The sequence below is a fragment of the Penicillium roqueforti genome, assembly GCF_015533775.1.
Source record: "Penicillium roqueforti strain LCP96 04111 chromosome Unknown scaffold_04, whole genome shotgun sequence".
In the NCBI taxonomy this organism is placed as follows: Eukaryota; Fungi; Ascomycota; class Eurotiomycetes; order Eurotiales; family Aspergillaceae; genus Penicillium; species Penicillium roqueforti.
Genome location: NW_024067568.1, coordinates 325,954 through 350,272, shown reverse-complemented (window position 1 = coordinate 350,272; position 24,319 = coordinate 325,954). Strand labels below are relative to the sequence as shown.

The 24,319-nt window shown below is 50.3% G+C and overlaps 7 protein-coding genes across 7 annotated transcripts; 4 read left to right on the top strand and 3 right to left on the bottom strand.

The window, feature by feature from the left end:
- Positions 1-536: 536 nt before the first annotated feature.
- Positions 537-2,102, top strand: LCP9604111_2967 (DUF1996 domain-containing protein; the record flags this gene model as incomplete). Its single annotated transcript, XM_039070502.1, has 2 exons — positions 537-1,442; positions 1,506-2,102. The coding sequence occupies 2 exons, from the start codon at positions 537-539 to the stop codon at positions 2,100-2,102; spliced, it is 1,503 nt and encodes a 500-aa protein (XP_038930922.1).
- Positions 2,103-2,541: 439 nt separating this feature from the next.
- LCP9604111_2966 (uncharacterized protein) lies at positions 2,542-4,508 on the top strand (the record flags this gene model as incomplete). The annotated part of the gene is made up of 2 exons (XM_039070501.1): positions 2,542-2,589; positions 2,688-4,508. The coding sequence occupies 2 exons, from the start codon at positions 2,542-2,544 to the stop codon at positions 4,506-4,508; spliced, it is 1,869 nt and encodes a 622-aa protein (XP_038930921.1).
- A 995-nt stretch (positions 4,509-5,503) lies between these two features.
- On the bottom strand, positions 5,504-11,418 carry LCP9604111_2965 (DNA-binding ATPase; the record flags this gene model as incomplete). Its single annotated transcript, XM_039070500.1, has 4 exons — positions 5,504-5,798; positions 5,864-11,266; positions 11,334-11,351; positions 11,408-11,418. 4 exons carry the CDS (start codon positions 11,416-11,418, stop codon positions 5,504-5,506), a joined length of 5,727 nt encoding a protein of 1,908 aa, XP_038930920.1.
- A 1,271-nt stretch (positions 11,419-12,689) lies between these two features.
- LCP9604111_2964 (uncharacterized protein) lies at positions 12,690-13,210 on the bottom strand (the record flags this gene model as incomplete). The annotated part of the gene is made up of 3 exons (XM_039070499.1): positions 12,690-12,830; positions 12,915-13,051; positions 13,183-13,210. 3 exons carry the CDS (start codon positions 13,208-13,210, stop codon positions 12,690-12,692), a joined length of 306 nt encoding a protein of 101 aa, XP_038930919.1.
- A 193-nt stretch (positions 13,211-13,403) lies between these two features.
- LCP9604111_2963 (secretory pathway Sec39 family protein) lies at positions 13,404-16,295 on the top strand (the record flags this gene model as incomplete). Its single annotated transcript, XM_039070498.1, has 3 exons — positions 13,404-14,931; positions 14,983-15,139; positions 15,194-16,295. The coding sequence occupies 3 exons, from the start codon at positions 13,404-13,406 to the stop codon at positions 16,293-16,295; spliced, it is 2,787 nt and encodes a 928-aa protein (XP_038930918.1).
- An 803-nt stretch (positions 16,296-17,098) lies between these two features.
- LCP9604111_2962 (dual-specificity mitogen-activated protein kinase kinase) lies at positions 17,099-18,762 on the bottom strand (the record flags this gene model as incomplete). The annotated part of the gene is made up of 4 exons (XM_039070497.1): positions 17,099-17,228; positions 17,282-17,651; positions 17,706-17,997; positions 18,067-18,762. 4 exons carry the CDS (start codon positions 18,760-18,762, stop codon positions 17,099-17,101), a joined length of 1,488 nt encoding a protein of 495 aa, XP_038930917.1.
- Positions 18,763-22,891: 4,129 nt separating this feature from the next.
- On the top strand, positions 22,892-23,623 carry LCP9604111_2961 (GPI anchored serine-rich protein; the record flags this gene model as incomplete). The annotated part of the gene is made up of 1 exon (XM_039070496.1): positions 22,892-23,623. One exon carries the CDS (start codon positions 22,892-22,894, stop codon positions 23,621-23,623), a length of 732 nt encoding a protein of 243 aa, XP_038930916.1.
- Between the last annotated feature and the right edge of the window lie 696 nt (positions 23,624-24,319).

The following is a 24,319-nucleotide window of genomic DNA, read 5'->3' as shown; positions in this document are numbered from 1 at the left end:
TATGATGTGTCACAAAGTTATGCATGTGAAAAGTACATGTGGAAATTGACGATTCCCAGGAGTCTGGGATTTGATTTATCATCCTCTCCGCCAATCCCCTTTAGGTAACTGTATGTGCCCTAAGGCGTAGCCCCACGTTTCAAAACACTCTACCCTGAAACACCCTCCTCATCTTATTACACCCATTACCTTCTACACAATTAACAAGGCGTCTAATCACCTATTGACACCATGTGGAGTCCTTGGCCTGGACCCTGATTCTCCATTAACTATCGAAGAAACTCCCCACCGAGAACGAAAACGATTATACGAGAACGATTGACGAGAACGAATTGACGAGGATATTCTATGAGAACGATTCTCCCTGGTATATAACAATGGCCCTTCCTCTTTTTGTTGAGTTCCAAACATCATTCCATTCTTTTACCTCGAGTCCGGTACTTGAGCAGCCGCCGTTCATTTCTACTTAATTCTGAGGCATCCTTCTCGTTGCTGCATATTGCTATTTCAACCGATTCTTCCGATATACTTCCAAAATGCACGTCAAGGCCTTGTGCACTCTCGTGACCTCCGCGGTCTTCTTCGAGTTGGCACTCGCAAAAGACTCGCGTACCTTTGCCGTGAACCATTTCTATGGCAATGGTCCCCTGACAATGGGTCGTATGGATCCGATTATGAACCCCGGAGAGGCGGCTTCACACTCGCACGCCATCCAGGGAGGAAGCAATTTCAACCTCACCATGACAGACGATGCCCTGCTGGACTCCAACTGCACCTCATCCCTCGTCGATGCCGACAAGAGCAACTACTGGACTCCGTCGCTATACTTCCAAGCCGATAATGGTAGCTTCCTCTCGGTCCCGATGTTCTACATGAATGTCTACTACTTCTTCGAGCCAACCGACGACGAGATCAAAGCTTTCCCTGTCGGTCTGCGCATGTTCATCGGTAACAGCTCCCTACGTACACCACCCCCAGGCGGTGCCGCCAATGTCCTCGACACGAACCAGGGAACTATCCAACCTGTCCAGTTCACATGCCCCCGCTCTTCTTACGATGTGCCTTCCTACCCACCGGATTCGGATGGACTCCACGGTGTCGGTATTCAAGATCCAAACAATGCCGGTGCTGGCGCTGGCTTCCCGGATATGAACTGCGATGGCTATGCGTCGCCCCTGCGTGCCGATATCCATTTCCCCTCGTGCTACAATCCTGAGGCTGGGCTTGATGACTACAAGACAAACATGGTATTCCCTAGTAGCAAGGGTACCACTGGTGGCAAGGCGAACTGTCCACAGGGTTGGATCCACGTTCCCCATATCTTCTACGAGGTGTATTGGAACACACCGCTGTTTGCCGATATGTGGACCCAGGGTACCGGCTCGCAGCCTTTCATTCTCAGTAACGGCGATCGGACGGGGTATTCGCTTCATGGTGACTTTGTGAGTATATCTATTTGCATTACAGGATGATATGTCTGGGACTACTGGCTAATACGAATATAGATCGCTGGCTGGGATGAATCGGTCTTGCAGAAGATCATTGATAACTGTGATGCTGGGGATTCTGGAATGGACAAGTGCGCTGATGCTGGTTTCATCAATGACGCCTCAACTACATGCAACATTCCCAACCTAGTCCCCGAGCAGATTGACGGTGTTCTTGAGAAATTGCCCGGCAATAACCCGCCCACTGGATGGGGCCAGGAAGCTGAGGCCGCTACCCAGAACGCCGCCGCTACTCAAGAGACCGCTGCTACTCAGGAGGCCTCCGCTACTCAAGAGACCACTGCTCCTCAGGAGGCTGTCGCTACGCAGGAGACCACCGCTACTCAAGAGGCCGCCGCTACGCCAGAGACCACTACTACTCAGGAGGCCCCCGCTACTCAAGAGACCACTGCTCCTCAGGAGGCTGTCGCTACGTCAGAGACTACCGCTACTCAAGAGACCGCCGCTACACAATACACCACCACTACGCAATACACCACTACTACTCAAGAGGCTGCTACGCAGGAGACCACCGCTACTCAAGATACCGAGAGGCACATTCATGAGCACTGGCGCCAGCACTTGCGTGAGCACTTGCATGGAAACCATGCTTAACTTTGTTTTTTCTATATTGTGACAAGAAGTTTAGCCAGCTTTTGATAGTCACTGTGGCATCTTCTACGATTTTTGGAAGGATTTGCTATGTATTTTTACTATTGGAACAAGATGAAACTGTATTAGTATTCATCTAGGAGGATTAAGATAAATGGTAGTTAACTAAATCAATATAAAAGACTTCTTAAGGAGAATAATATGCGAGCGAGAATGTGTAGTTAGCGATAGTTTGTATTCCGTAGTACAAAGGTTGCTCCCGAGGTCAGGACGATGCTGAGCTGAGTCATCTGACGTCAAGCGCGTTGTTTACATTTTGGCCTCGCTTCGACTTTGATGCTTCCCCCACACCCTGTCTCGACCCATTTACCCCCTGCACTGCTTCTTGGGGCTATTGCATTCTATTGATATTTGTTGATTCCTTGCATTCACGTCTTCAGTCATGGCGATCCGCCGTTCCGCTCGCATTCGTCGCCAGAACACCCCGGAGGTGAGTAGCATAGTGACGCCTGCTGTGGGACAGATTAAGGTCCTGATGATCGTCGAAATCGCGGTAAACTAACTTCAATTGTTTTTTTTTTCTTTCAGGTTGAAGACATGACCACTCAGCCAGTCGCAGCTTCCAGACTTCACTCTGTTGCCGAAGGCGAAGAGATTGACGACCCCGAACTCCCACGCATCCAAACTCCCATTGCGAAAACTCCTCGGGCGTCCGCTCAACGAAAGCGCGCTAGTATGAGGACCCCTACTAGTGTGACTGCGGCTCGTCCGTCCCGCGAAGAAATGCATCCCAGCAAAGCCCAACAGAGCACAACTAAACATGCAGACTCAGGCCTGCTCCTCGGATTCAATCCCATCAAGAAAGATGCCAATGGCAATATAGTCAAGCACGGCATCAGCGACAACACCCCGACCAAATCCAAGGCGTCTCCCGCGACCGACCAGTTCGGAACCCCAGGGTTCGAGTACAAGTTTCAATCCCAGGAGACGGAACTCAGTGAAGAGGCCAAACTGCTGATGGAAAGCCTTCGTGCTGACGCGGCTCGAATCAAGGCGCAAATGGTTCAGAGCAACTCAGAGCAAGACTGTGAAGATCACAAGGCCGAGAAAATTCATGGGGACCGGAAGATTGCCATGCCAAAGGGCAGGGCCAACCGTTTCAGCGACATCCACATGGCGGAATTCAGAAAGATGGACTCCATTGCCGGACATGCTTCATCTTTCCGTGCTACCCCTGGTCGCTTCCAGCCTGTTACCAAGTCCCTGAAGCGGTCCAAGTCCAAAGCGCAGCTTGACGAACCAGAGAGCCAGAACTCGTCCCCTTCTCGCCCTGCCACTAAGATCTCAAAATTGTCCACTCCCACGGCTGCTACAGCATCCAAGCGTGTCAAGCACAACCAAATCGAAGATAAATCCACTAGTCATGAATCAAAAGATCAAACACAAAAGGTCGAAACCCCCCGTCGACCTGCAGGTCCTCGCCCTCGCCCTCGCACAAACGTTCGCAGTTCCATCATGACTCCCACACATGCTTCGCTTGCTCGTACGACCTCTACCAGCATCAAGGCGCCGAGAACCTCAATGATTCCATCTTTGAATTTGTCTCCGGCCGCCAAAACGATGGCCTCACCTCGAACCCCTCGCACTGATTTCAACCCACGCCTCAAAAGCAAATTGCCCACTCTTGGTAGCCTTAGATCTATTCTTCGTCGGCGCCAACCCCTCTTCTCCCGCGACCCTGCCAAAATTGCTTCTGGCACCCACATTGCAGCGCCCGACTTCAACCCCAAGTCGCTCTTTGGAGGAGCTGGTGATGTGAGTGACTCCGCGCCAACCCCTTCGCCAAAGAAGCACGTTGAATTCACTCCAAGTGTTAAGTCTCGTCACGAACTTGCTATCGCCTCACCCTCTCCTTCCAAGGTCTCTTCCGCTCAGCTTCGGTCCATGCCCGGGGTTGTGGTCTACCCCACTCTCCCGGCTCTCACTCCCGAGAAGAACTCGGCTGTCTCAACTTCCACTACTCCTACTTCCGAATTCAAGTCCATTCGTCGTGTTCGCAAATCGAATGCCGGTGAACAACCCGCTCCATATCAAGAGCTTCCGGTGCTGACTCATGGCATTGCTCACGGCATTCTTAATAAGAAGAGACACCGCAGTGAAGTCAACGATGAGGATGCTCCCAACACTGCAGATCGTGAAAATGTGCCGCCTGCCGATATGCAGTCCGATGAGCGCAGCACCAAGAGGTTCAAGTCTAACCCGCCTACTCCAAGTCCGGTGAAGAAACGCCTTACGAAGACTCCTGTGCGTCCTTCTGGCCAAATCGGTACTCCCGCTAGCAAGAAGAGTCGCGGTGTTCTCAGCATGAGCCGCCTCAACATGCTTTCGAAGCCGAAGGGACAGGCTTAAACATGGAATGAGCTGACGAGCACATACCTGGCGGTTTAGGCCGCGTCTGATGAATTGTTTTTTCAGCCTTATGATCAACCTAATACCTGGTTTTTTTATTTTTTTGTCTTTGTTGATATCTTGTTTTCCGCCTTCTGGACCCTTGCAGTCCAGCCCACGCTGCAGTAATGTTCTTCTGCGGTGTCAACGTATCAACATTTCCATTCTTGATTTGTATCTACACTATCATTTTTGAGGGTCTTCGGAGCCTCCCCACCTCGCGGAATATTTTCTTTTCGTGGCTGGTGTTAGTTTTTCTTCCTGTCTTCTACCTCTGTCTCCGGTCAACATTTTTTGGGAAATACGGCGTTCGCAGCTATGCTTTCGGGCTATCGTCATTGCCATTGGAAAGGTGCTATGGTGTTTTGTTTTTGTGTATGTATTTTTCAATGAAGATTCCAAATCAAAACCGTGCAGTCAAGTATCGTCAGTTGTGTGCATCCTATCTATGTCCAATGACGAGTGAACAATCCGCTAGTTTACGCCGTTTTTGACTTTTCAAAAAAAAAAGATATCAATGTTGGGGAAGAATAAAGGACTTGCTATGTACACATACAGGAATTAGACTCTCCATCCATTGTGGGGAGAGATCAAAGAAGCTAGCAATACATGAAGGGTTCGAAGAAGAATAGAAAGAACGAGCAGAAATCAGAGGGCCTTCCCAGCGGTAGAACTAATGAATAAGCGATTATGCTCCGGTCTGCCGTGCAGACAACAGTTTCCATGGTATAGGACGGAGAATGGTACAGTGACATTAAGCATGACAATCATTTGGGGGTTGTGAGGATATGGGGGAGTTTTGGGGGAGGGTTGAGTCGAAGAGATGTGAAAACGTGAATCAGACGCAGGGGAGCGGAAGATGGGTAGATATGCATCTGAGATGCAAACAAAGCGAAGCAGACATCGAGTCTAGGCTGGGATAAGCTTCGAATCGGGGATGGGCGGCGCAGTATCCATCAGTTTTTCATGGTTTCCAGGAACGAATCCAGGTTATATTCTTCCTGGTACTGGCGGTCATCCCAGAGTTCGCCCAGATCGTCTAGCCAGCCCTTCTTGCCCTTCTCCTTGACTTCGCCGTCAATATCAACCATATCGACTTCGTTGCCGGCTGGGTCGCTTGGCTTCTCGGCTGTGTCTGCCGTTTCGCCGAGATTGAACAGGTCAAGTAGTTGGTCTGTGTCCATTGTTCCGAGCCCAGCGTTCTGTTGATTGACCACGGTAGAGGCGACGTCGATCTTGAATCGTTGTAGACTGTGGCGGGGATCACGTTAGTCTTTGTGCATCTGCGGGGTTCTTGTGGGATAGTAGTGACTTACTTCAGGATCTTCTCCTCTAGGGTACCACGTGTGATCAGGCGGTACACGTTGACAACCTTCTTTTGGCCGATACGATGAGCACGGTCCATAGCTTGGATATCTTTCTGTGGGTTCCAGTCGTGCTCCACGAAGATGACGGTATCTGCACCCGTAAGGTTGAGACCCAAACCACCAACACTAGTGGTCAGGAGTAAGACATCATAACTGGGGTCGGTGTTGAACCGGTTAACGATATCCTGGCGCTTGGTTGCTTCCACACTCCCATCCAAGCGAAGGTATTGAACGGATGGGAGGAGTTTCTTAAGAACATCATTCTGCACAATGTCCAACATCTCCTTCATCTGACAGAACACAAGAGCTCGGTGGGGGCTGACATAGCTTGCGCCTGTATCCAGTTCACCCTCTGCTGTGTGGTCAAGGCCAATGCCGCAATCCACCAGCAAGTCTTTCAGGGCAGTTAGCTTGGGCGCGTGGGAAATATCTCTGATGTTCGAACGCTTGGCCGTCAGGAAGCTTTGCACCTCGTTGTACTGCTTGTGGCCTTCCTTGACAACCAAGGCAGGAGAATTACATAGACGTCGCATATATTGAAGCGCCTGGAAGATATGCTCTTTGTCGCCACGGTCCGCGCTGCCCACCTTATCTGCCAGCTCCTTCTGCTCCTTCTTAGAGAAGTCCTCGAAGAGTTTCTTCTGCAGTTCACTCGGATCACAGTAGTAGTTCTGGATAATCTTGGGAGGGAGGTCATTCAAGACTTCCTCTTTCAGACGACGGAGTAGGAATGGCAGGACCTGTTTATGCAGTGCCTCGATTGCTAAAGCACCTGCCTCTTGTTCCTTGGAAGAGGATTTGCTGAAACGGCTCGCTGCAATGGGCTTGGCAAACCGATCCAAGAAGACCTTCTCGGTTCCCAAGAAACCGGGCATCAAGAAATCAAACAGCGACCACAATTCGAGGACGTTGTTTTGGATCGGGGTACCAGACAAGATCAAACGGTGATTGCTGGCTAACTTTTTGACTGAAGACGTGATCTTGGCCTTGGGGTTCTTAATAAGATGGCCCTCGTCAAGCACACAGTAGTTGAAGTTCATAGGGGAGAGAATATCATTGTCATTGCGGCAAACATCGTAAGAAGTTACAATGACATCTGTAGTGGCCAGAAGGGGTTGAAGTCTGGTCCGTTCCGCAGGAGGGCCGACATATGCAATGCAACTGAGGAATGGAGCATACTGCTTGACTTCCTGCTGCCAATGTCCAGAGAGAGAAGGCGGACAGACAATCAAAGAAGGCAGTTTTCGGGAGTCCGTCGATTGGCTCTTGGCGAACTCCTCTGCCCGCATATGGTGGTCGCTTGCCACGATGCAAATGGTCTGAAGCGTCTTGCCGAGACCCATGTCGTCGCAAAGAATACCATGGAGATTGTAGCGATTGAGGAAAGCAAGCCAATTGACACCATCCTGCTGGTAAGGTCGGAGCTCAGCCTTGATAGCGACTGGGATTTCGAATGGCTCGACCTTACGCACGTCCAGCATCTGGGACATAAACTTCCTCTCTCGGTCTCGGCCAGCTAGCAGCTCTTCTGAGAAGCCAGGGGGGTCGGGAATACCGGCCTCCAGGGGAACCAGTTTGACAAGGGTGGCGAATGAGGTTGTTGCTAGAAGACGCACATCGTTGTCGGAGTCGCTCATTCGGCCAAGGACAGGAACGACCAAGAAGATGACATAGGGCAGAATTCCATCTTCCATAACATGGATCAGATGATAGATGCATTCAATCGCACCTTGGCGGTGATTGACATCTAGCCCATTGTTGATAATTGGTAGGACCTTTTCGACCAGCATCGTCATGCCCTTGACGGTGATGACACTACAAATTGTAGCGAAACATTTGGCTGCTGCGTAGCGAATGACAGAAAGTCGGCACTGCAAACCCTTGGCGATGATCGGCATAAGGTCGATAACCCATTGGTGCAGACCCGGATCAAACTTGGGCAGTAGAGCCCGCAGTGTAGAAAGACCATCTACAATTTCTTGACCAAGTGGATTCTCTGGGTCGGTGATGTTCTCAGGAAGATCATCTTCTGTCAAAGCATCTTTCAATGGCCGTTCAACCAATTTCGCGAGATTCGGAACCTTCTCCAAAAGCTCAGCGCCAAACTTGACTGCCAGCTGCTCCAGCGCATCCTTAGCACCACGACGCATAATCCGTGCCTCTCTTGCCTCTCTTTCGAATTTGGCCGCATCTGGATGGTCGCGTCGGTCTTCTTCTTTGCGTAGCGACAAGATTGATTTCTCCAAGTGCACATTGTGCGGGAATTCGGGTGTCTCGGAAGTGTCCACGCAGCAGTATTTGACCAAGTTTCCAATGATTTTGTCCACTGGCCCACGCTTCGTGGCGGCTGTGTAGTGTTCGATGAGGCCTGCCACTGCTGTCGCAGAGCGCTGCTGAAGTTCTAAATTCTCCTCTTTCTTGACACTGTCCATCATGCCCTTGATGATATGACCAGGCTTCTTGGGGATATCCCGCAACGCGACCAAGGCACCAGCAGTGGCAGCTAAAACACGCATGTCCCGCTGTTCCCTCATCAATCGTGCCTCCTCAACGGCGGATTGTGCGGTTGTACGGGTGTCGTTCAAAACTTGGGTAGCAGTGATTCGTTGAGCCGGTGTGAGGTTTTTCTTCAGTCGATCAAAGTCAGGACCAACAATTTTCTCAGCGTCCGCCAAGGAAAATGCATTAGGTCCGGCTTCTGGGTCGCCCTGAACGACCACAGCCAAGGTTGGCAGTCGGGAAGGTGCCACATGCGCATGATCCCGGAAAGTGTTCAACAATGAATGACACTGGGAGCGCGCGACATGAAGGTAACACGCAATGTCTGCATACCAAGCTGGACGCTCGCCCTCGAGAATCGGTCGAAGACGGTCACACAGTGACGAGCGATATTTGCTCTCTAGTCCAGATTGGCGAGCATACTCTTCTATGACCATGGCCGAGGCAAGCTGCGTTGTGGAAGCAGAAACATTAAGACCATCCAAAATTGCCGGCCAAAGGCTTGGTAGCTCATTCTTGTCCCAGAAAGATATCAGCTCGCCCAACGCCTTGGCAGCGTAAATCTTGGATCTCAACATAGTATCTGCACCAACGAGGTCAATATCACCAGAAAGCATGTGTCCGTCCACGTTGTGAGCTGAGGGCGGGGGTGGTTCTTTCTCTTTCTTCTCTGATTTGCGTCTCCGTCCCACCTTGATCTCAGCCCCGCCTGGGATAGAAGCAGGGGGAGAGCCTTTGGGGGGGATGGGAGCCGGGAGAGCGGCGGAGAATGGCAAACCAGAGGGTTTGATAAAGAGCGAGGTGTTCATAGGGATAGGGTACCGAGGAACGCCAAAAGCGCCCAGAGTCAGAGTGACAAGAGGCTGGATGGAGTCCGATAACTCCTCTTCAGATTTGAACGAACCGCGCAGCTCAACAACGTTGAGGAGTTCGGACCACACTTGACCAGACAGTTTCAAAACACCCTCGTTTCGCTCCACAAGAAGATTTTGGAAGATTAAGCGCAATGCCTTGCCATCGACCCAGTCTGTAGTGCCCTCACCCTCTAGCTTCAAGAATGTCATGAGAGCCCGAAGGACAGCCGAGCGAACACTCGTGATGGTATGGCGGAGGAATGGGTAGAGGCGGGGGACAAGTTTTCCAAATGACGCTTCCGGATCGTCTGCAGCGTTAGCCTTCATAGCATCCAGAACTTGAGGGAATGTGCAAAGTTTTGCCAAAAGGTCCATTACAGAGCCTGTACTAGCACTTAGATCGTCCTGCAGATTGGAAAGACAGTCCCAAACGATGTTCATCAGAGGGCCAAGAGTGCCAGTCCGGGAGGACACAAACTCCTCTGCAATGGGAACGAGTGTGGCGGCGCTAACAGCCCGGACATCGTCATCATAATCAGCGAGGCCTTTCATGACAGCTTCCAAAACGCCATCCATCATGTTGGAGTCCTTGACAAGCAAGTCCTTTCGAACTGCGACAAGGTACCGCATCCCGATCATACCACCATGGCAGACCTCCCAGACAGGGCGGTCCAGTCCCAGGTCGGTCTGCATTATGATCCGGTATAGGCATCGGTAGACTGCGCGGACTGAGTTCGGATGTAGGTGTGAAAGAAGAGCACCGAGAGTCTGACCCACGGTTTCACGAATTGGGGCAACCACATTATCTGAAATGTAATCACCAAATCGGTCCAGCATCAGGACGCAGAGTAGTCGACATGAGAGGTCATCCAGCCACCGGCGATTGAGTGCATCGTTTTCTGGGCGACTTTTTCCATCCAGGCGGCCAGCTGCCACACCCTGGACCCTGATGACTTCACGCAGGGCCATTGCGGCGCCATGTCGAACTTCCCAGTTGGAATCAAAGATGTCCATAGTCAGGAATTCACACATGTGTTCCAGAGGCCATCCTGCACCCTGCTCCACAATCTCTGGTTGGATAAGAGGTCGCTCTGGGACGACAGCTCCTTTGAACTCAGAAACAAGCTTGGAGTCGTCATCTTCTTCGGTGCGTTCGAAGGAAAAGTAATCAGGTTTGGGGTCGCCGTCTTGATTATCTCCGTTCTCTGCTTTGACAGGGTGGGGAGTTGTGGCCATAGGGGTCGTGGCAATATCGGATTGTCGACGAGAAGACAGATCCACGACACGGACTTTATTGGCCCCCATCTTGGCATTCTGCTTGTTTTTCCGTTTAAGCTGATTGAGCTGCCGCTTGCTCAGCCCCCCGTCCTCCTTTGTCGCACTTTCACTAGGCGAGGAAGGCATGCGGGAGCGAGCTTCATGCCGACTGTTGTGATGAGAGATCGACGGAATAGTCGGCTCATTCTTTAGGGCAGGGGTTACAACTTTAGGAGGCAGATCGATATCCTCGATAAGGTCTTCTTCTAGGTATTCGCCTTCGAGTCCTAGGCGCGCAGTCAAAGTCTTCTTTTGGTGCTGTAGACGTGAAGCTGGTTCCATGGACGCGAGGGAGTACTCATACTCCTTGCCCGCACTTCCGAGCAGCCGCTTACCATATTTCAATACGGAAGGGATGTCCAAGGTGTTGAGTTTGAGGAAATCATCGGCCAGGACTAGCTCTTCGGATTTGACCTCGGACTTGATCTCCACATCATCTTCGTCTGCTGCAGACTTGATCTGGAGTCCATCGTCCTCGTTTGGATCATAAATATCTGCGTTGGAGACAATCAATCCAATAGCTTTAGCAGAAGCAGTCCTTGTGTCCCAGGACTTGGATCTGAGGTAAGGCAGGATGCGCCCGAGTAGATTGAACAGTTCATCTGGATGCTGTTTCTGCACATCTGCAAGCTGCTGAGCAGCAGTATTACGAATCAACTGAGTACTGCCCGTCTCGAGTAGCCTGTATTGCCATTGGTCAGTGGTCAGTTGCTTCACGTGATCTCACATATTGGGGCCATTATACTCACGTGACTAGACGGTCGAGTCTGAATTAGGTTAGCTTCACGTGACAGGCGCGTGGTAACTGGCTGAAGGGGCTTACCGGGAAGCCATCGTGGGTCTTCGCTTTTCTTCCGACTATGCGGGACAATTTGAATAAGAGAAAAAAAAGAGAACAACACGAGGAAAAGAACAATTGCGCGCGACGAAGCGCGCAATTAAGGTGGAAGGACCTCGATATGGAAAAAGAAAGACCGAACGCCTAACACCTCAAGCCGCGATGATGAGTCAGCGGGGGGATTTAGATTTAGTACACAAGAGCGAGGGTCGAGGTCACGCAGCCGGGTTTATATCATTGCGGGTGCTTCTGCCCGGCGCGCTGGTCCATGTTTGGGTCACTCCGCCTAGGCTGTTTGTGGTTTAGCGCGGGCGGTGGGCTTCCACTCACAGCGCGCCGATTTTTTTTTCTGCTGCTGAAAGGGTCACGTGAGTCCATAAAACGCGTTGGATGACATAGAGCATTTAGATTGGTCAGAAATACCTATTTCAATATCTGGGGGCTGTTGTGATGGAGCGAACTTCGGTGGATAATTCAAGTCAAGGTTTATTTGAGATTTCGTCTATGCTTTGAAGGAAGGAGCAACGCCAAGACATGCCAGATGGCCTCTTCAATGTCCAAGATTACGAATGTAGCAGTGCGTGTACATACACTGATGTATGTGATAGTTTTATGATAGCTGAAAAATAAGTGATCAGATCATGGTATAAGAAGTGATGCTTTTCTGTACCTATATATAAAGGATAAGATGTCAATCGAATTTTGCTGCTATGCAGATATATCGATCGTCCTGCCGAACTATATATCCGCTATATACTCCGTAGATTCTCGTCCACTTCTGTTATTCTCTTACTTTCCCCTAAGCCAAGCATACAGAACATACCTATGAGCTTACATCCTTCTTATAAAGACGGTCATGGGCTTATCGTATCATATAATCAAAGTATAATTCCTTGATACAGAGAGAAAGCTAGCGACACAAAGAACCCCGGGATAAGCGGCTAGACGGCTGGAGCTGGTAATTCGAGTTAATTTCCTGCGCCCAATCAAAATACATGCTTATCTCGTTAATTAAACTTCCGAGATCAGGCATATCTCGTCCTACATGGCAGCATCTCGCATTACCGAAATCCAAAGATCGAGCGCATCAAAATTTAGGATAAAGCACCGTTTGTCGTTGAATTGGAGTATCATTTCGCACTGACAGACGTGATAATCAACCAGTTGAGCGGTTCTATACAGTCACAGGCCCCGGGCAAAAGTCCCGGGGCGGAAACACGGAAACACACGCATCGAAAAAGAACAAGCACATCCTTCCCATTCACCGTTAACTCAGCACATTGGCTGCCTCTTCTTCCTTTCCAAGTAGACCCAAGCTCCGGATTTGCTCAGCCTTAGGGGCGTTCTCTCGCGGGTGTGCGGCCTCGGCCTTGCGATAGGCAGCTTGCATCTTCATAGTGCGGAGAGCCTGTTGTTCCAATTTCCCCATTATTAGAGCTAGGTCCATGATTCAAGTGTGCAGGTATCGTGATCGAATGGGGATTGCCCTTACCTCTTTCCGGTGGTGAAGGCACTCATAGTAGTCCTCCAGGGCGGGCATACACTTCTTCTTGCCGGTGGCACCATCGTCCGAGTTCACAACGTAGCAACCAAGAACCTCTTGCCAGAAGGGATAGCAGCGTCCGGGACCTAGGAGAAACCATCATGTGTTAGCCAGTTTTATTCGCGGGGGAGGGAACTGCGTGCGCAAGTTGTGATCCGAGGGCATATTGGCGCGGACCCGACCAGGTTCCCCGGGGATGGGGGAAATGAGCACATACCACCGCTGTTACCGTAACCGGAAGCCATTGTGATACGTAGAAGAAGAGAATTGAGTAAGTTGTAGGCACAGAGACCGCGAAAAAGGTAGTGATGAAGTGCCGGCGGATGCGACCTCTTCCCTTTCATTTCCGACTTGGTCTGTGCGCCCCGCCGTATGCAACATGGTCATCGCCAACTATGAGGCCACCTCACTCGACTGCCTCGTCTCTTTAGCTTGACCATGGCTCTCGAAGAGCTGTCCGATGCACATGCTATTCTACTAGCTACAGAACTCTGCGCAGGTGGTAATGTGGCGGACTTGCCTATTCTACAGGCCCGGTTTCCCCATTGTTTTCCGTTGGAACGCCTCCTGCGCATCATCTTGACCTTTCTCCCAGAGAGCACAGAGCCCTCTCAGTACACCTCAGTGCTACAAGAGCTAGCAAATAGCTCTAATTTTCAATCCGACCGACCAATTAATACATCTGCTGTCCAGGATTTGTCCGAATCGCTCGCCAGAAAGCGCGTGCGGAAGCTTCATTTACGGCCACTACAACGCCCTGATGAGGAAGCCGAGATAGCTTCAGCAGATCCTTTGACCAAATTCCTTATCCACCGGGCACATCTGATCGACTCGGAAACAGCGCTACAGCCTCTCATTCTCGATCTTATCGTCCCCTTCTACGAGCACTCGCCAATCATTCGAACATGGCTGATATCGAGCCTATTACCATTACTTCGACTGAACTACGAATTCTACGCCTATCGGGACGAAACTATATCTCTTGAGATCTTGGAGTCTATGGACGATCAAACCGCAGTCAACATTCTCCTGTCTCTGATGAGCTCCGAAGAGAACAATATGGATTTGGTCAACAACTTGAAGGGTCTGATTGGACCTTGGCTCTATGGTGGTAATCGGTCAAAACGGCGAAGGCTTAACGAAGAAGCTCAGCAGAGTTCGGTATCTTTCATTGAAGGCTCCGAGAGACCTCAAGCAACCGAATTGGCTGGATGGGAACATGTGAATGAATGGCTACTATCGCGGAGTCTTGTCGACCGCGACAGCGTTGTGAGCGCCTTCAACCACTGGGATGGACCATCAGATGTGGACTTGGGGGGATATGACAATGCTGGAGCGCAATATTCCGAAGAGCAGGCGAGAGATTTACAGGTTCGATACGGCCAGTCGGGTCTTGCTGTGGTGTATGCCCATGCAAACTCATCGACGGCTGTGCTGGATGGCTCGTTCCAGGTCTTGACGAGGGTTGCGAAGCTCCTCGCTCTCGAAGACAGCTCATACCTCACCCCTGATTCAGAACTGCCATCTGTGCACTATGATACCGAGTCAATCTCCTCGACATCCCGCGCATCTCTATTGCAGAACTCTCTTTTGAGACGGACGAATCCTCTTACCAAGCCATCGCCCCCAGCGATATCGTTTCTTAGCGCTTTACTTCTCTCCCTTCGTATACTGACCGAACTTGGTCATCTGGTTCCCTGCCGGGTTGCGGCAAATATGTGCCTTCACAGCACCGAGGAAATGCAATTGGCCGAACTCAAAAGCGTGGTGAATTCTACTTTGCAGCAACCGGGTTTAAACCAAGACTGGTCTATGGTTCGACAACGATTGCTTTGGCTCCGAGATTGGCAGGTGGAACAGTCCGACAACGCCTGGGATGAACCTTCACCGTACCATGGAATTTTCTGGCGGATTCCCCGCGACACGGTTGAAACGGAGATCTTGAAGGCGCTGCTGGCAGCTAAAGGTAATGCGATCCAAATTCACTATTCATTGTCAATACTGATGGCATTTCTAGAGTATCAATTGGCGCTCGATATATACACCGAGTCTAAACCAGCGCCACTGAATCCTGTCCAAGTGGAAGCTGCGGTTCAAGAGGCTATATTTACAGCCTATGATAATGCAAGCAACGGAAATCGAACACGGGGCGGAATGAAGAGAGCTTATGATATGTATGTGGTGCTACTAAAAGAAGATGTATGGACTCGGCACTGACAGTAAATTAGCTTACAATCATTCACCTCACACTTCCCAGAATCTGTTGCATTCAAAAAGATCCACGCCCTCATCGCCGCAACCCACTCGCTGTCATACTATTCGCTGACCCTGCAACACGGTGTTCCATTCCAGCCTGTTAGCATTCGTGTCCATCACGATCCAATCCTCTTGATTGAGAAAGTACTGGAGCAAAACCCAAAGAGCTACACCAAACTAGACGATCTTCTCTCCATCGGACGAAACCTAGTGGCAGCAGACGTTCCCACGCAAGCGGCATCACACAAAGCCGAAGACGAGCCAACCCACTATAATCCTCCAAAGGAGCACGTCCTACTCGCCGCAGAGCGCCGCATAACCTCCCTAGCAATTGCGTCTGCTCTATCCTCCAACGACTTCGGCACAGCCTACTCTTACATTCTAACGCGACTCACACCCCCGTCACTCCTCTCGACCTCCTCCCCGCTCCTAAACACCACTTCCGTCCCTGACGACATCACCTGGCGCGCCGTCTACAACGCAGGTCGCTACCGCGCCACAACACCAACCCAACCACCACCAACCCTCCAATCCCAAATCTCGCACCTCTCCCAGCGAATGGAACTCCTCTCCCTCGCTCTCGTCCTAGTCCCATCCCCAGACCCACTCCCGGAAATCCTTGGCGCCTGGCGTCGCTGCGATGAAGAACTCACCTCGCTGCGCGCGCGCGAGCAGCAAGAAGAAGATCTCTGGGACAGAAAGGGCGACACACTGACATCCGTCCCGGGCGGATTCGGGCCGTCAGACTCAGAGCGCGACGCCTTCGACACGGAACAGCAGCGCGCGGCGCGCCGTGCGCGCGCTGCAGTGCCGAACTCTCGTCGCCACGAGGCGCCGATGGGTCTGTTTGAGGTTGCTCGTGGAGCGGCTTTGGCGCTACATAAGAATGCTTTCCCGCTGAGGAGCGCAGCTGATAGTTCGGCGTCGCTCCCTCCTCGGGATGATGCTCGGCCGCTATCTCCGGATAGTGAGGGTCGTGTTAGGAAGAGGGATATGGTTAGCAATATGATGACCGGGGGCTTGGTTAGTGGGATTGGTTGGGTTCTTGGCGCTGATCCGGTGAGCAAGAAGTAGGGGAGGCGCGAACAAGATAGGGTTGCGAGTAACTGAAGGTTGGAATCCCTTACAGTTGCTTTTGTGGTTGACGAGGATGCATATCGAGACCTGTGCTGTATGTAGCTTTTATGATAACAATGAGACATATTTTTTCTTAGAAGCAGAAGGACTAGCTGACGTATATTATTGTACCCGTATACATAATCATCCAAGTTGAAGACAAGATGCAATGGTATTAAGTGCCTAAGTATGTCCCAAAGGAAGTCTCCAAGCATTGCAACACTCCCGCATCCAGTGCAAAGCAAAGTAGACCCTAAATATAATCCTGGAGCAGACTAAGAAAGCGGGCTGTACACTAAAAACGAAAACACGATATACGAAGATGGAGGATATGTCCAGGCTCGATGTGACGGGAAAAGACGAAGCAAAAGCAGAGACCAGTCCATCGCAAGGAGACGACGGAAACAGCGAGAAGGGAAGGAGAGGGCGAAAAGGATTGAAGGGTATGCAATGCATGGAGAATGTCAGGCCATTAAGGATCGTAGAAGGTGAAGCGTAGCCGATGAGATTCGTGTCGAAGAAAAAAAGGAAAAAGCATTTGCTGATGGTAACGGGGTATGAGAGTAATGTCGAGCCCCGCCAGTTCCGGCCCGGGGGGAGCCAGCGGAAAGCACAAAACGCAGATAGATACGAAGTAGAGTCGTGAGAAACGGGGTTGAGTTGTTGACAGCCAGGTCAATCCTTGGGGTCCAGCCACTCATACTCAAAAGAAATGCAGCAAAGCAGTAAGGCACCCTCAAAAAGGGTCCTTGGGGACGTGTTTACTCTTTCCAATCCCACACCTGCCTTATAAAGTTCGTCATGTTGACCTTCTTGTTTTTCATATCCTGCACCCATGGATGTTCCAGCATCCGCCAGGGCGTCGCACGTCGAGGGGGTTCTTTTTCCAAGCTGGTGATCGCGTTAGTATATAAGAATTAGAGTTACACAGACAGAGTACATACCAGCATTCGATGAAGTATTTGAAGTTGTCCGACCAGCGAATGCCATTTTGTGGCTCATCCTTCAACGTGGGAATTGGCTGGCGAACGATATAAGTTAGGAGATCTATTAGCCCTGCACGGGGTTGCATCTCAGTCCCGTCAGCAGGGAAGGGGAATCGGTGCTGCGCGACTTCCAGCAAAGTCACACCGAGAGACCAAACGTCGGATGTAATAGTATATGATTGACCAGTAATGCGCTCTGGGGCCATATAGTAGGAAGTGCCAATAAAAGTGTTGGCGTCGCCCTTGGTACCGAATTCACCGCTGACGCCAAAGTCGCAGAGTTTGACCTTGCCATCGCGGCACAAGAGAATGTTCGATGGTTTGATGTCTAGAAAACATTAGCCGCTGATGGTCAATGTATATCGGGGATAATGGTTCGTACCTCGATGAATGATCTTTCGGCTGTGGAGATAGGTCAACCCATTCAAGACACCTTCTGCGACCTTGCCAAGGACCTTCTCTCCAGTGCGACCTCCAAGCTTTTTGACCTCTTTGTAGATGCTGTCCAGACTTCCACCTTCACAGAACTCCATAGCGATAGAGATGGTGCCAGTGGATTTGTCCATGAAAGCACCATAGTAACGGCAGATGTGGTGCGAAGCGCAGTCTTTGTTGAAGTTGAGCTCACGAACGATTTGTTTCTTGACATCAGGGTTGGGGTCCGTAGTAATGATCTAGGATGGGATGTTAGCCTCTATCGCCGAGCGCAGGTATACAAAAGTTGACTAGCTGAAGCAACGCACCTTCAACGCGAATACGGTCTTTCCCTCCTTGAGTCGGCATCGGGTGACGGCTCCGCCAGCACCCTCTCCCAGACTTCCCAGTTCAACAATCATATTCTGTTCACTGGCCGCGTGCCAGCCTTCATCATCGAGATCATCCACATCAAGGGGCCGGCCCTTCTCCAGACTCAATTTGTCCAGATCGGGGAGAAGGCCGTTCACACTGTGTTCACGGTCTCCGTTCTCGCGATCTGAGTACACTGAGCTAATAGCCGAGGACGGATCTGACGAGCCATCCGGCTGTCGAAGTCCCATGGCGAAATTAATCGTCGAATATGAAGGGTTTGAAGAGGCTGGTCCATTGGTCTGAATTTGTAGAATGGGCGCACCTCCACTTCCACCTCCTAGGCCATTTGTACTCAGTGGGGGCGGGGCTGGTCGACCGTTCGGCATAAGGGTTGGCGGAGATACATTCTGCTGGCTACCCATAGGGGTTGCGAGATGCAGTCGTGGGGGTGCTGGTCGACCCGACGGGCGAGGCTGAGGTTGGGGTTGGGTTTGGATTTGAGGTACTTGGGCGGGGGCGGGATTGCCATTGACGGGTTTGGCGCTAGGTGAGGGGGGAATGCCTAACGTGAGCTTCGGGGCTCGCGGGCTGCCGGTATTGTTGCGAGCGCCAGGAACGGGCGGACGAAGGAGAGGAACAGGAGACGACATGGCGAGATTGTTTTGCCTTTCGCCAGGCAAGAACAACTCGTTTGGATCTGCGAGAGTAGCCACAGTGTCGGCCTTGGACCAGTCCGCCTTGGGGAGTCCTGGAAGGAGGGGGAAAAAGGCGGATTGAAGCAAACAGATGATACTATGAAAAGCAGAGCAGAAAGCAAAAGAAGAAGCAAATGCAAAGGCACAGCAAAGACCAAAGAAGAGGCAGAGGCAGAAGCAGAAGCAGAAGCAACAGAGATAAGGTAGAGAGAACAAACGAGTGGAGTAAGAAGTTACCGAGAGATGCGGCAGGTGACCTGTTACTCCACCATATAAGAAATAGAGTCCTTCGTACTTCGCTACAGAGTATATATGTCAAGTCAGGGTCTAGTTCAAATCTTTGTAACTATCTTCTCTAGAGAATATTAATAGAGCGACACAGCCGACACCAGAGGTCGGGCTGTGGTGGGGCCTCTATGTTTCAGAAAGCGCCTGAGCTGAAACATCTACAACTTACGTCTACGATGTAGAATTGTACAATGAGGATGTCTAGATTCTTGTGTGAACCGTGGAAGTTGATGTCTATTCCAATTCTTCCAAAGCAACATAGAATTCTCCTGAGTACCATGGTTCATGTTTCTCTCCCCTTTTTTATATCGATGCAGGTATACTCCGTATATGTATCTACATGTATATAGGTACATAGCACATATGTAGCCACGGAGGTGTCAAACTAAAACCAACCCAAAAGACTAGATCTCGACTGTCAATCATTAAACTTACGTTGTTTCCTTGGAGCCGCAATTACTGAATACTTTTCCCAAAACTGTGGCGTCGACATCATTGCCAACACATTCAGGGCTGTCCCCCACCTGAATATGACCTATCACAGGCCGTAGGGGTCTTACCCTGCCAGCCTTACAGAAGTACCGACTTTTCACTATGCATCCAACGTATTAACGTATTATGTACGGAGTACTCCGTATACGATGCGATATCCAGTTCTACCGCGAGACCTATACATGCAATATGTCATCGAGGGGCTCGTCCAAAACCAATTCTAGTCTAATTCCAAGATAATTATAACTACGATTCTATCCCTTGGAAAGGTGTGGCTTAGCCCAAATCTGTGGCCACGCAATGAGACCCGATGATGACATGGGCGGGCCCTAGTCGATCCGCACCAGTAGCATTTCAGTGTCACTGTCTTTTCCCGAAATTTGGGCGTTAAAAAAAGATCAGTTACTGTGGAAGCGTTCAATTCTAAGGCTGTGATTTAATTAGACATTCTTGCCGGGAAAGCCGGTGCCAAGTCCTAACATGAGGTCAAGCGTATTGCAAAATAGTACAATAAGCCCCATTGTGGATATTACAAGCGCCAGGTGAATCTCGATCTAGGAAGCTGGAGAATGCATAATCCGTATGCTGTATATAATTTACTATGTTGTACGTAGACCCTGTCGTAATAGTTGATCTTGAATGACGTTCGACCTAGCCATAAAAGTAATATCATGAATATCTGACGAGATTGTCTGCTTGTCTTCGAAAAGCTTGTTTATACGGAAAGTCGCTGTTTGGGAAACAAGAGATCTCGATCTCACTGGCGCTTCAAGCATAGCCCATTGTGGTGTACAGTATGTCGTGTATCTGGAATATATGCGGAGTATTATTATTCAAGAGGCAAAAACCACACTTCTCGGTACCGCCAGCTTGTGTCATCAGCGCTAAAAATGACGCGTCGATGCTGATCGGTCGGGTTTGATGTCAGATCTGTGATTGTCGATGGCGATCACACGCAATCAGATCCTACAGAGTTGACTAGGCGATGTGATAGAGTAGCCGATAACAGTCTCGCATCAACACGGAAGTGCTTTTGAGTGGGCGCTAAGGACATCATTCTATGTTATACAACGAAGAAAAAGTGCTATTGAATTTGTCATTTCAAGATTCAAGTCATTGTGCAGTCAAGTCGACTTAATTGTCAATCACAAATCCCTTGACCTGGCCGATATGATATCCGTCTCTTGCTCGTGGCGCAGGGCAATGCTCAAGAATATTGCAAGATGTGAGGAAGGAGAGTAGGATATTTACAGGATTCTAAGAACCCCGAGACTGCAATATGAGCGGTGAGTGTTGAAGCGAAAGCCCCTTACTAAATATCAGAGACTTAGACAAATGAGGAGCAAATGAGGAAGGTCAAGGACCTCTCACGCGATAGGCGAGGATGAACTTCGGAAAAAGCCTAGATCCACTCAAATCACGTCCCTATCATTAACGGTACGGCTGAACGTTGTGCCAGATACTCCGTACTTTATATATCAAACACACTCCACCAATAATCATATCCCACAAAGCTAAATGAAGCTAAAGATAGTACCAGAGATGAGTATGGGGTTGATAAGAATACGACCATGCCATACAAAGCACGTTGGAATAGAATAGAGGCCCGATCTATTGAAAAAGGGGCCACGAAGCGCAGGTAGGTGGAGTCTGGGGGCGGCCTACGGAAACCGCTTGGTGTGAACAAACCCCTATCATGGAGTCGGGTCCAAAGTCAAAGTCAAGGACATAGACCAGGACTCAGCGATCATTGGCTAATCAACATACATCGCTATCCTGCCCTGACTTGCACGGTCGAACCACTTCGAAAGTCTGAACCGAACTTTCGACCCAGGAACAGGATGAAGATCAACACGCTTTGATCTACACGAGTAGCTATTTTAGGGTACATATTTCGCACAGGAAATCGACTCTAGAGTCTACAGACTACAACATACAGCTCGAGTGACCGGTGTAACTCCAAATTACTGCATGCACGCCACCAATCAAACGGTCAGACCCTGATATTATTTCCTCAAACTGCGCTCGGACTTGGGCATTGACGCCCACATTGCCTAGAACAGGGGCACGAGATGCAAGCAACATCAAGCACTGTCCCGGAAGTAAAACAATGCGGTCTAGCCGTTATGGCGTGAAGCAAGACCTTCCCGTTGCGGGGGCAATTGGCAGTCTTGACTCTTGAGTGACTTGTACTATTGGCATTGCTCTTTGGGTTTATTTAGTTTTACGAAAATTGGTCTTCATAGTATTTCATTGGTTACACGATGAGTACAATATATTAAGTTCATCTATGCTATATATGGTCAACGTAACAAGTCTCGGACGACGATATACCCAGTGCACCGGAGGAAACAGTGCAGTAATACAAAAATTACTACTAATATACAAGCAGTACGGAGTACGGAGCACCCGTATATAGTAAGTAATAATACAAAGGATGTCTCGGCGCTTCGCTCCGACAAAGGAAGAGGGTTCCATGTTCCAAAGTAATATGAATAGTAGAAACCAATCCCATTTTGCAAGTAAAGTGCACATCATCATTCGCCCTTACACAATACGTTCTCTTGGCGAAATAAATGGCGGGCTGTTCAGGGGTAAGTGGAGATGAGAAGAGACCCACGGGGAAATGCCAACAACTGGGACGCCAGGGACGGGTAGTGGATCGGCGATGCGGTCTGAAACATCAATAGAAAGAGAAAAAGAACACATCTGAGAGGAAGTGGGTGTTGCAGAGGAGTATTATTGCAGTTGAATTCTTACTTGAGGGGAGAGCGTACGGAGTATATGCATCTTAGGACGGAGGATATAACCATTTGATATGTCGTCGTCCCTAATGTTGAAGCGATCGTCACAAGTAAAAGAAACACCGGCGGGTCAAAATTACCTGGTAATTCGAAACAACGCCATCGATCCAATCATAGAATGGCCTAAATTGAAGTGCGAGAGCCAGGTTACAGGTACATGTCAGGTTGCGGTGTGGGTTAGTAGTGGATGAAGTATCCAGTACACCGTCGTTCTTATTTTCCCCTTTTTTTAGGGCCAAACTCGTCCCAAAAGAGAGAAAGCGAGTGGCTGCTGATCTGACACTAATCTCCCCGTTCATACAAAGGCCCCCTGCCTCCCCCGTGTAGTTTTTGTTTCTTTCTTCTCTCCAAGTACATTCTTCCAAAGCATTCACTCTCTCTCGACTTCGGTCTTACACTCTTTAAACACCAACTCACTCTCTTTCAAACAAGAAGCTACGCTTTTTATATATACCTTTTTTGAACATCACTTTTTACGGTTTTCGTACATAACATTCAAAATGCGTTTCACTACTGCCACTATCGCCCTCTTCGCCAGCTTGGCCATTGCCGCCCCCGGTGCCGACAAGACCGTCTATGAGACCGATGAGGTGACCATCACCTCTTGCGCTCCCACTGTCACCAACTGCCCCGGCAACAGCGGTGCCGGTGTTGAGCCTACCGGCAGCACCACCCCCTCCAGCGTCCCCGCCGCTGTCACCAGCGCTGCCACCACCCCCGCTGGTGAGGCCTCCGAGACCCCTTCTGCGTCTACTGAGACCCCTGCCGCGTCCGCTGAGACCCCCGCTTCGTCCGTTGACATCCCCGCCTCGTCTTCTGAGACCCCTGTCTGGTCCTCCGAGACCCCCGCCTGGTCCTCCGTCCCCACCTGGGCTCCCTCCAGCGCCCCCAGCGTTCCTGCTAGCGTTCCCAGCGTTCCCGCCAGCGTCCCCAGCGCTCCTGCTGGCACCGCCCCGGTCTCCTCCACCGTGATTGCTATCACCACCTGCGTGCCCACCGTTATCTACTCGACCGTGCCCGTGTCCGCTGCTGCCACTACCCCCGCTGCTAGCGTCATCCCCCACGGCCCCACCGGTGGTGTTCCCCACGTTCCCTCCAGCAGCAAGGGTGTCGCCACTGGCACCGTCCCTGTTTCTCCCGCCACCTCCTCCCCTGCTTTCAACGCTGGTGCTACCCTCAGCGGCTCCCTCGGCTTCGCCGGTGCCGCCGCCGTTGCTGCCTTCTTCCTGTAAATGACATCTTTCGGGTTTCCGATGCACTAGTAGACCTAGTGGGGTCCCTTGGGTCTCACTCTGGAGTTGTCACTGTGCCGAACTGGAGTGGTTGTTTAGAGGTGATGCAAGAAGAGGATTTTGTTATTTAGGGTTTCTGGTGATTTACCATTAACAATGGTCGCTTTCTGACTGGATATGTCTATCCCTTTTTTGCTTTTTTGATATACATACTCCTTTTTATTTCTTCTCGGGCTCTCCTGGATAGCTTCGGAGTTGTGCGAAGCTCGCTTGGTGGCTTGAGCACGACCTTAATGTAAACCATGACAGCTTTTCACATTCTCCATCTCTCCAGCGCCTGTAGCCTATTTGGAATGTATCATTTTTGCACATTCATAAATCTATCATTTCTTCTAGGCCTTTCAATATCGACCAGTCCATTTTGAAAGCTCTCAGTAGAGTCTATGTTACTAGTATTGCCAGACAAACTGCGGGATATGAGAAGGCTGTATAAGCGGTCGACTATTCTTGTACTATGTACAACATAGGTTCACATGAGTATAAGATCTGTACTCCGTATGTAGTATGTACACACCTAGTAAACGATTAGCAGCCAAAAATAGAGCCCCACAGTTCAGTGAGTGGGAAATCGGCTTGTTCACCGACAATCAGCGGCTTCACACTCTCGAATCGAGTGTCTTTTAGTTCCACTCGGAC